This window comes from Nerophis ophidion, linkage group LG22, assembly GCF_033978795.1.
Source record: "Nerophis ophidion isolate RoL-2023_Sa linkage group LG22, RoL_Noph_v1.0, whole genome shotgun sequence".
NCBI lineage: Eukaryota > Metazoa > Chordata > Actinopteri > Syngnathiformes > Syngnathidae > Nerophis > Nerophis ophidion.
The window spans coordinates 23,986,968-23,999,196 of NC_084632.1; the positions used below are offsets into that span (position 1 = coordinate 23,986,968).

The following is a 12,229-nucleotide window of genomic DNA, read 5'->3' on the forward strand; positions in this document are numbered from 1 at the left end:
GACCAAATGCTTCAATCTCTATATGAACAGCACACATTTGTAAAGTTACAAAGGACTTAAAGTTAGTATTGTTTGCGGACGACACGACTGCATTTTGTTCAGGAGAGAACACACAGGAGCTAAGACAAATAATAGAAGAAATGAACATTTTAAGAGATGGTTTGACATAAACAGACTATCCTTGAATATTAGTAGAACTAAAATTATGTTAGTCGGTAGTAGTAGAAAGGAAAGTCAAACAAATACAAATAGACTGAGTAGACATTGAAAGGGTGAAATAAATTACATTTTTGGGAGTAATAATAGATAAACTGGAAATCTTGTATAAAAAATATACAACACAAAGTGGTAAGAAATATTTCAATAATGAATAAAACCCAATACGTTTTGGACCAAAAATTACTCCATATTCTCTACTGCTCACTAGTGTTACCATATCTGAGTTACTGTGCAAACATATGGGGAAATAATTACAAAAGTACAATTTATTCATTAACAGTATTACAAAAAAGATCACCTTATTTATTGAATCCAAAATACTGAAACTCAGTGAGTTAGTGCATCTGTAAAGAGCTAAAAGTATGTACAAAGCAAACTATAACTTTCTACTCAGGAGTTAACAACAGTTCTCAAAAAAAGAGGAAAAATATAAAGAAGATAAACCTATTTTAAAACATGTGTATGCACACACAGTGTTTATGAATTTAACTAAAGCATTTGACAAAATTATTCACAATATTTTCATCAAAAAACTAAAACAATATGGCATCAGAGGGTTATTCTTAAACTGGATAAAAGGTTATCTAAGGAACAGGAAAAAAATACGTGAAGCTAGGCGAACACACTTCTACAACGCTAAATATATCCTGTGGTGTACCTCAGGGATCAATACTTGGACCTTAATTATTCAATCTCTATATAGATGGCATTTGTAAAGTTAAAAGAGATTTAAAGTTTGTATTATTTGCGGATGATACAACAGCTTTTTGTTCAGGAGAGAACACACAGAAGATAATATAAATAATAACAGAAGAAATGAACAAATTAAAAAGATGGTTTCACAAAACAGACTATCGTTGAATCTCAGTAAATGTAAAATAATGCTATTTAGTAACAGTAGAAGAGAAAGTCAAACACAATACAAATAGACGGAATAGAAATTGAAAGAGTAAATTAAACCAAATTTCTAGGTATAATGATTGATGATAAATTTAACTGGAAATCTCACGTAAAAAATATACAACATAAAGTTGCAAGAAACACATCAACAATGAATAAAGCAAAACATGTTCTCGACCAAAAATCTCTTAATATTCTCTACTGCTCACTAGTGTTACCATATCTGAGTTACTGTTTAGAAATATGGGGAAATAATTACAAAAGTACACTTCATTCCCTAACATTGTTACAAAAAAGATCAGTTAGAACAGGGCCGGGAACCTTTTTGGCTGAGAGAGCCATGAAAGCCAAATATTTCAAAATGTATTTCCATGAGAGCCATATAATAATTTTTAACACTGAATACAACTAAATGCGTGCATTTTTAAGTAAGACCAACATTTTAGAGTATAATAAGTCTCTTATTGTTTTTAATAACATTGTTATTCTAAATCTTACCAATAATAAATATAATACTTCTTATCATTAATGCGACATCTTGGACAGGTGCGATAGAAAACGAATGGTTGGATTCAAATTCATGAGAATGTTTTATAATTTGAACGTTATTTTTAACACTGTGATTACCAGCGGAATTATTCATTACTTATCGTGTTAAGCAATGTCTGTTAAGATTTATCTGAGAGCCAGATGCAGTCATCAATAGAGCCACATCTGACTCTAGAGACATAGGCTCCCTACTCCTGAGTTAGAATAATGCATAATGTTGGATATAGAGAACATACAAACCCTTTATTTATTGAATCAAAGATACTGAAATTCTATGACATAGTGAATTTGAAAACAGCTAAAATTATACACAAAGCAAACTATAACCTGCTTCCCAAGAATATACAACAATTCTTCTCAAAAAAGAGGAGAAATATAATCTTAGAGAAAAGTGTAATTCAAAACATTTATACGCACCTACAACACTTAAGACCTTCAGTATATCTGTATGTGGAATTAAATTATGGAATAGATTAAGCAAACCAATCAAACAATATTATCCACTTCAAGAAATTCTTTAAACTCAAAGTGTTTACAAAGTACAAAGAAGAAGAACCATGATAAACATTCTGAATTTATTCATCCATCCATTCTGTCATTCTCAAAACAATCTTACTTATCTCATCGTATGAAATATGACTTACTTCACCAATTATTTATTTATTTATTTTTATTGTGAATATTTATGGAGTATATTGTGAATAAATGGAGAACAGGAAGTGAACAAAAGTTTTAGCAACAGTTATGTAAAAGAAAAGGGGTAGGATTAAATAAGATCTGCTTCTTCCTACTCCTTTTCGAACATGTTGAAAAGAGAAACTGGAAATTGTGTTGTATCATATTGTATGCATGCATGTTCGAATTTAAATAAATTCAAACTCAAACATACAACACTGAAAGCTTTTAGCACATCCGTATGTGTAATTAAATGATGGAAAGAAACAAATAATTCAAACTATGTACTAATATAATCCAGTTTAAGAGGTTGTTCAAACTACAATTGTTTACAAAGAACAAAAAAGAAACATTTTGATAAACATTGTGAACTTTGTTAAAAACTGACATTTTATTCATCTGATTATGTGACTCATAACTGACTTAACTATGAAGAGAACTGTTGTATTTAGAACTCATTAATGCAAATTGCATTACAAGATGAGAATGGGAAGCAAACAAATGTCAGTAATTGCAACGAAATGGAAAAAAGGGTACGATATAATAAAATTTGCTTCTTCCTACTTCTTTTCAAACATGTAAAGAGAAATGAGAATGTGGGGATTTTATGATGTATGATGTATCTGTATACATGTTCGAAATAAACTCAAAACTAAACCATTTGTTTATATTATCTCTTAATTTTATATTCTATGATTACATTAGTGCTTAATCTGGTCCGAAAATATTATAGTATACAGTATAGTCAATTTGTGGCACAATATATATAACGGTGTGCCAGAAAAATGTGTTATTGGCCCTGACCTGCTAAAATGTATCAACAATCTTCTCTAGAGTATTTACAAAATATTGTTTACCACAGGACTGAAATTTGTGACAACAATAAGTTCCAGGAATGGAGGCGACATAATGACGTAATACTCAAATTTGCCTAATTGGCCGTAAACCAAAACCATTCATGCGATTGACTTGCTGTGGCGACCTCTGACTTTGTATTATACTAATTGTATTCCCTGAAGGGAAATTAATTTTTCCACTCTGCTAAACTTTTTGTTGCACTTCACAAAGAGAACCAGACCACTCATACAGTAATTACAATTACTGTATATGCAAACATATTTAGAAATAGCTATGTATGTGTGTGTGTGTGTGTGTAGTGTGCATGTTGACTGTTCCTTCCACTACCTTGGGTTTGGTCACTTTTGATGTTTGCTTAGGTTAAAGGGAACTGCACTTTTTTGGGAATTTTGCCTATCGGTCGCAATCATTATGAAAGACATGATGACGGATTAATTTGTTTTAATGTATCCATCCGTCCATTAATTTTCTACCGCTTGTCCCATTCTAACTTTATACTTAACTTAATACATGTAAACAAAAGTCTGAATACAGCAGAGCCAATATTAGGTGCAATATTCCCCCCATAAAACCCAATTAAAAAAACATCCTAAAAGCGGCAAAAATACTCAATTTAGTGACTTAATACCAAGTATCAGTGATATTGTTATTATAAGCGCTAACTAGAGGTGGGAATCTTTGGGCACCTCACAATTCGATCAAGATTCAGTACCTACTAGAGATGCGCGGATATGCAATTATATCATCCGCAACCGCATCACCAATTTCGTCATCCACCCGAACCAACATTTTATCAGAACCGCAAGCGCCCGCCACCCGCCCGTTGAAATACATCATAGTTCGGCCACTTTTACCACTCAAAGAGCTATTTAAACCCGTTTCACAGAGCAATGAAGACAATGGGAGCCGCAATCGTTCTCGCGAATATCCAATGGTGTTCATCCTGAAGACAAGAATAAGGGCGTGCTGTTAGGCCATTGCCTTTAACACCTTCAACAACATGTACAAACGGTTTGCCAGCCCAGCAACATATTGTATGCAGCTTCTGCAGGCACACGTACAAGATTGAAAGGCATACTGGGTGATACAGAGTACACTGATGGTTGTAATATAAACAATTTTAACACTCTTACTAATATGCGCCACGCTGTGAAGCCACACCAAACAAAAATGACAAACATATTTCGGGAGAACATCCTCACAGTAATACAACATAAACGCAATACAACAAATACCCAGAATCCTTTGCATCCGTGACTCTTCCTGAATGTATTTTACACCCCCGCGCCCCCAACCCCGCCCACCTTACCGACGCATGGTAGTTAGCGCTTATAATAACAATATCATTCATAGCACCGCCATGATTGCTAGCCTGTTTGCCGATGTCTAAATTCTCGAGTATCAACTATAAACAATAAAATATAGAAAAAAATAAAAATTCTCGAGTGGTCTGGTGCTTTCTCTCTTCCTTTGCACGTGAAAGTTTATTGTCGATCATAAATCATGCCTCTATTCCAACAAGCTGGTACACTTTGACAGCCAATTTAGACCCAGCAATGGCAAGAACGACACAAAAAGATGCTGAGTTGCACCTCCCTTTTCTTCACGAGGATTATGAGTCATTTCTTACTTAAATGGGAACATATGACCATCCTAATGACAGAAGACACTGTACAGTAAGTGCTGTTTTATCAAGTTTGTTGGCTCTTAGTGACTACAGTGAGTAATAACCAGTGATGAAGTAAAAAAAAAAAGGTGAGCGTTGTGATGCGTTTTTTTAAGTTAATGTGTCGCATTTGCTTAAAATGATAAAAATAAATAAAAAATCAATCTTTTCTTACTTAATTACATCCTGTATACAAAACCCTAATGGACGTTTTAAGAGCTGTCATAGGCAGAATAGAGCGACTCCTATAGGCTCCACAGGAAGCTGACTTTTGATCACATTTTTTTATATTTAGAATGCATCAAAAAGGAAAACTCTTGTGTTCTTCTCATACATAATGATTGTGAATGATTGACAAGCTTCCAAAAAAAGTGCACCTCCCTTATCTTCGCGAGGATTGAGTCATTAATCACTTAAATGGGAATATATGACCATTCTAGTGAGAGAAGACCTTGTACAGTAAGTGCTGTTTTATCAAGTTTGTTGGCTCTTACTGACTGCAGTGAGTAATAATCAGTGATGAAGTAAAAAAAAAAAAAGTGAACGATGTTAATGTGTCGGATATGCTTAAAATGATCAAAATAAGTAAAAATTCAATGTTTACTTACATACTTACATCATGTATATAAAACCTTAATGGAGGTTTTAAGAGCTTTTATTGGCAGAATAGAGTGACTCCTACAGGCTCCACTGGAAGCTGACTTTTGATCGCATTTTTTTGATATTTAGAATGCATCAAAAATAAAAACTGTTGTTCTCTCACACAATGATTGTGAATGATTGGCAAACTTCCAAAAAAGTGCAGGCCACTATTGCATGCAAAGAGACAATATATTGGTCTTATTAAAGTGCTGAAAACACTTCCACCCTGTTAAAGAACGTATTTATTCATCACTGGTATTACATGTTGGTACCTTGTGTAATTTGAGAGTGGCAAAGAAGACTCTGTATTTCAGCATCTTTAGGGTGCAGTGTTGATGTGCACTAAGGCTATTGTCAATATACACCTTGACGTGTGTCTCATTTTACAGAGCAGATTAAACCACAGCACATTGTTGGAGAAGACAGTATGGACAACGAGGATGAACCCCGCAAAGGTGAGCTACAATTTTACTCCAGGGAAAAAGTTAGAGTTTCAAATGACACTGCTTGTGTATTTACATATTACTGTATATAAGGGAACGTGGAAGTCCTGACCATATGTTTTGCATGTTCGTGGTAAAATTTCCATCTGTCCATTGGTACATCATTAAATCTTACTCAAAGGTCAAAGCTCAGCATTTTCCTTGTAATGATGTGTTTGCTGAATATGTGGAAGCCATTTCTGTCTAAGATAAAGGGAACGGGGAAAAAAAAGTGTCGTAAACAAAAAAACCTGTAGTAAAATGTTTTGGGAAAAGCAGTGAAAGTCAATGTTTTGTCCTGCATTAAATAAAACAAATATCATGTTTCTTTTTAAAATTCTGGGAACACAAACAACCTCCCACATGTTGGCAAACATCATCGCTCCACAGTTGTATTACATATTTCCTTAAGAATTCTGCACACTTCATATTAGATAGAGATGAGCATAACAGATACAGACAAGGCTGAAGTCAATCTCTTAAAGAGGTCATGTTGCGCAAAACCATTTTTTCTTACCTGTTGGTGCCTGTTTTGGGTTTTTTTGTATTTGGGATCCGTATTAGTCTGAAATCAAACGGCATGGCAGAGATATTTATAAAACAATCTTGCCTTCTTCCAAACTTACTCCAAACTTGGAATTCAAAACTTTACATATTTTGTCTTATTTACGTCAGCGGAAATCTTCTTATATGGTAAAGATTTATCTCAAGAGCTTTGCTGGGTCAGCCTTTTTTATTTAGTTATAGTAAATAAAGTACTTTTAGTTCTATAGCTTTTGTTTTGGAGAAGACTGGCTCGTACATGCACATGCATGCTGTAATTCTCTGCTGGTGGCATTTCTAATAAAAAGTAGTGTATAGTGCTCACTACTGTCTGTCAGTAGTCTCAATATGAAAGCACCAAAACTAAACAATGCTGACGGCGTGGAGACGCAGGCGATGACGACTTGGCCTGGAGGAGGGCGTCAGCCCGTGAAATAAGACCACCACAAAACAGGGCATTCTGAAGAGACTGTCAGAAAGCGCCTTGAAGATGGTCTGTAAAACACAATCTTTGCACAATTTTAACCAAAAAAACACAGTTCTTATGTAAACCACAAGGAAGTGTTTTAAATGTACAACAAAAATCACAATGTGGCCCCTTTTAAAGTAAAATTACCAAGTCCAAACTAGAAAAAGTACATCGTATCTGATTAGTAATTATTACTTCTAATTATTGTGACTGTTTATGAGGCTATGTTGTCATTGCATTTAAAAGAGCTGTACTGTACGTTTCTAAATAATCATGTTGGTGTTCAGTCGGCACAGAGAACCAAGAGGCTGAGGATGAGTATCATCGCACTGCTCAGGCCAGCTGGGTACAAAGGATGTTCACATCGCTCTTCAGCGACTCAGCCCTGTTTAACACCAGAGAGGGCCGTGCTGGCAAGGTGTCAAAAGTTAAACTTATTAGTAGATTCCTTGTATTTCTGTTCTGTTAGATGAATTAAATCTGTAAAAAAAAAAATTCTAACATTTTCTATCCTGACTCCATTTGGCCAGGTGCATAACTTCATGTTGGGCCTGAACCTGAACACCAGCATGCCTTTCTCTCCTGTCAGTGGGGTCATCTGCCATGCACTTACACCAGAGGAGGAGGTAGACGCTGTGACAGGTAACAACAAGCATGTTTTTGTTTTAAAATGATAATAGCCAGCAGAGGTGGAAATCTTTGGGCCCCTTACGATTCAATTCCGATTCAGATTATGATTCAGGAGCTAAGATTCGATTAAAAATTGAATACTGATGCATCTATAGTTTATATATGTTGATGAAGTGTTACATTTCTTTTTAATTCACTAAATAATAAACTATCACTTGCAACTTTAAAAAACAGTGCATTTGTAAAAAGAAACAGTTAAATTTTTCCCATAGTTATTAAATTCAAGGAAAGGTGTGCAAAACTGTAACAAAAGTCCCCTAAAATAAAGGAGCTGGTCTGATTTTTTCGGTGAGGTGGCTCGCTGCAGTCAATCACATTTTACAACTGTCTGTATTACTTTATTTACAATAAACAAATCAATTATTGACGTTTACTAATTGATTTTATGATTTACTAAATTGGCCCAAGTGTGTGAATGTGAGTGTGAATGTTGTCTGTCTATCTGTGTTGGCCCTGCGATGAGGTGCCGACTTGTCCAGGGTGTATACGGCAAAAAATGCCTGGTCTGAGCATCCTAAATTATAAGACTTACAATATCCATACAATGACTTAGATTGGGCTTTTATTTTTCTTAAGAACTAATTTAAGAAAATATAAAATATTTTATCAAAATTTGGTATTTTAATCCCTAGAGTCAAACTTGTTTTCATTGAGGACCACGTTGCAGTTATGGCTGACCTCAGCGGGCAGCTTCTAACAGTGAACAATATATAAATAGGCCTATGCATTTGAATAATATATTTATTTTTTACATACACCGTAAAAATAGTGTAGATTTTTCAGCAAAAAAACAACAACTGGCAACTCAGTCACCGGAATTTTACTTTATAATATACAGTTTTTTTTTCTTTTAACATTTTACAGTAATTGGAAAAAACAGTACCACTGTTTTTTGACGGGAAAAATGACAGCTTAGTCGCCAGAATTTTACTGAAATATCTATGGTGTTTTTTACAGCATAAATGAAAAATTACTACCACTGTTTTTTTTCTGTATAGAAAATGTGTTACTGTTTTTCCATTTACAGTAATAAACCGTAAAAAACAACAACCATAGATTTTCCGAGAAAAACTGGCAGCTCAGTCGACAGAATTTCACAGAGAAAAAAACAGTTGCGGAGTTTTTTAAATATACAGTAATATGCTGTAAAAAAAACCAAAATTAATTTTACTATAAAATCTATTTTCATTGATACAGTGTACAATTTCATGCATATCTTACTTTGAAAGTATGGCCTAGTGCAGTGGTTCTCAACCTTTTTTCAGTGTTGTACACCCTGTGAACATTTTTTCAATTCAAGTACCCCTCTAATCAGAGCAATGCATTTTTGGTTGAAAAAAAGAGATAAGGAAGTAAAATACAGCACTATGTCATCAGTTTCGGATTTATTAAATTGTATAACAGTGCAAAATATTGCTCATTTGTAGTGGTCTTTCTTGAACTATTTGGGGAAAAAAGATATAAAAATAACTAAAAACTGGTTAAAAAATAAACAAGTGATTCAATTCTAAATAAAGATTTCTACACATAGAAGTAATCATCAACTTAAAGTGCCCTCTTTGGGGATTGTAATAGATATCCATCTGGATTCATGAACTTATTTCTAAAGATTTCTTCACAAAAAAAGAAATCTTTAACATCAATATTTATGGAACATGTCCACAAAAAATCTAGCTGTCAACACTGAATTTTGCATTGTTGCATTTCTTTTCACAGTTTATGAACTTACATTGATATTTTGTTGAATTATTATTCAATAAATATATTTATAAAGGATTTTTGAATTGTTGCTATTTTTAGAATATTTAAAAAAATCTCACGTACCCTTTGGCATACCTTCAAGTACCCCCAGGGGTACGTGTACCCCCATTTGAGAACCACTGGCCTAGTGGTTTGAGTGTCCGCCCTGAGATTGGTAGGTCGTGAGTTCAAACCCAAAGACTATAAAAATGGGACCCATTACGTCCCTGCTTAGCACTCAGCATTAAGGGTTGGAATTGGGGGTTAAATCACCATAAATGATTCCCGGGCGTGGCCAATGCTGCCGCTCACTGCCCCTCACCTCCCAGGGGGTGATCAAAGGTGATGTGTCAAATGCAGAGAATAATTTCGCCACACCTAGTGTGTGTGTGACAATCAATGGTACTTTAACTTTAATTAGTCAAGCAAATATTTAAGTATTTATTTTGTAATTTCACCAAAAAAAAAATGGTTTGGAAATTATTATAATAGAATATTTGTTGCATTATTGGATACTACTAAAGTTTGCAAGGAATGCAATTTCATGCACTACATGGGGTTTTTCTGTCAAAATGGAAAGAACACATACATTTAGTAAGAAAAGATAAGGTGCTTTATTTCCAGGCATTATAAAGCGATGTGGCGGGCCATATCTGGCCCCCAGGCCTTGAGTTTGACACATGTGCTGTAGAGGTTGGTAATATATCACTATGGACACGGTACAAAATGATCAGACACACTACACTTTTGGGGAACTGTACCAGACAACTTAATGAGCTTATGGTCAGATCAGCAGACAGCAAGAAGTGACTATGCTATCAGTTCACAGCACACAACTTGCATGCACGTGGAACATTGTAGATGGCTGACAATAATGACTAATAGCCAACAATTTTGACCATTTATGTCCAGGTGCTCGTGTCACCTCGAGAGCTGTACCTCTATTTAACCTGGCATCTAGTGTATATGTAGCAACTTATATTGGTATTATATCAAGGATAACATGTCATTTTACTTTTTAAAGTAGGATTTACTAAAAGCTTTTTAAACTGCTTAAAATTCTAACATCTAGACTAGATTTCAAGTAAGTCTTTATGTTATTATGGTACCTCGGAGGTGTCTTTCGAAGTGTCCAGTGGTTGAATGTTGACAATGCAACATGTGTGACATACTGTCCCGGGTATTTATTCCAGTCATAGCTGACTTAATGGTGTGCCACTTTCATAGACCCTGACGAGTTTGACCGCATTTATGAACCTCTGGATGTGAAGAGTAAGAAGATCCATGTGGTGGACAGCGGCCTCACCTACAACCTCCCATACCCTCTCCTCTTGCGGCCCCAACGCACCGTCGACCTCATCATCTCCTTTGATTTCTCTGCACGACCCAGTGACTCCAGCCCGCCATTCAAGGTCTGACTTACTCCACTACATTGACAAATATTCATTGAAAAAATGGTTTCATGTCATCATCGGTCAATTTCAACGCTTCAGGAGCTCTTGTTGGCGGAAAAATGGGCTCGTATGAACAAGCTTCCATTCCCCAAAATTGATCCGAAAGTCTTCGACCGAGAGGGCCTGAAGGAATGCTACGTGTTCAAACCCAAAAAAGGCGAAAAGAACTGCCCAACTGTCATCCACTTTGTTCTGGTCAACATCAACTTCAGGGAGTTTAAAGCGCCTGGTAAGTGAGTACACATGGCGAGCTTTCCACAAAATATGTGGAAGGAAAAACAATCTAACTGTACCCCTTTATGCCATTTTACCGTCATTTCACATGAGGCATCTCTTCCTTGAAGTTATACAATCATTCAACAACAACATTGACACAATAATTATGTCTCGCCAGTTAGGCCCCATTGCTCACGATTGAATGTGGGTGTGTGCGGTCATTCATGGAAATTCTGGGCTTTTAAGCCAGCATACATTTTGCCGGTTGCGTGTGCATACAGACAGGAACCTTGGCGGTCCGTTTGTGTTTTATTAGCCGTTTGGGAGAAAGATGGTTCCTTGAGGAGCCAGGTGCTGGGAGGGAATCTCTCAGTCCAGTGGGAGAGTAGTATGTGTAAACAGACATTTATCATTAGACACACAAAGACATCCTAACACCACATCTACATCTCATCCCCACTCCAGCGCCTCTTTACATTCAGTCGGCCATCTGCCCACGTACTTCCGCAGCCTGTTTATGGATGTTGCGGAAGGTTTTTTTTTTCCATGCTTTGTCCATATATGGACTTCCAGATTGTAGGACCTTATACTGACTGAATACTGAATCAGTTTCCGATTGAAGGGTTCCCTTTTCCAAACTTTTTCCTACGGAAGATTTTTCATATGAAGAACATTTTGGTAAAAATGTAGCATGACGTGTGATGTGTGAATAGAACAACCTATTTTAACATGGATACACGCTAATCCTATAATAACAGCCGCAAAAAGGAATGTAGGGATAAGCAGTAATAATGGATTAGATTTACAGTATATTGCACTTCTCTAGACACTCAAAGCGCTTCACAGAGAAGTGAGAACCCATCATTCATTCACACCTGGTGGTGGTAAGCTACAGCGGCCCTGGGGTAGACTGACGGAAGCGTGGCTGCCAGTTTGCACCTACCCTCCGACCATCATTCATCATTCATCATTCATTCACCAGTGTAAGCGGCACTGGGGGGAAAAGGGTGGAGTGTCCTGCTCAAGGACACAACAGCAGCGATTTGGATGGCAAGAGGCTGGGAGCGAAACTGCAACCCTCAGGTTGAATAAGTAAACTCATTGTACCAAAACGTTTTTATTCAAA

General features: G+C 35.9%; 1 protein-coding gene across 2 annotated transcripts in view; it reads left to right on the plus strand.

Moving 5' to 3' along the window:
- Positions 1–12,229, plus strand: part of LOC133540713 (cytosolic phospholipase A2-like) — a 63,308-nt gene that overhangs the window by 38,962 nt on the left and 12,117 nt on the right. For both annotated transcript variants that reach the window (XM_061883564.1, XM_061883563.1), the window contains exons 13-17: positions 5,899–5,964; positions 7,291–7,421; positions 7,534–7,645; positions 10,661–10,845; positions 10,927–11,116. In XM_061883564.1, the coding sequence (XP_061739548.1) occupies positions 5,899–5,964; positions 7,291–7,421; positions 7,534–7,645; positions 10,661–10,845; positions 10,927–11,116 (684 nt within the window). The remainder of the gene's footprint in view (positions 1–5,898; positions 5,965–7,290; positions 7,422–7,533; positions 7,646–10,660; positions 10,846–10,926; positions 11,117–12,229) is intronic.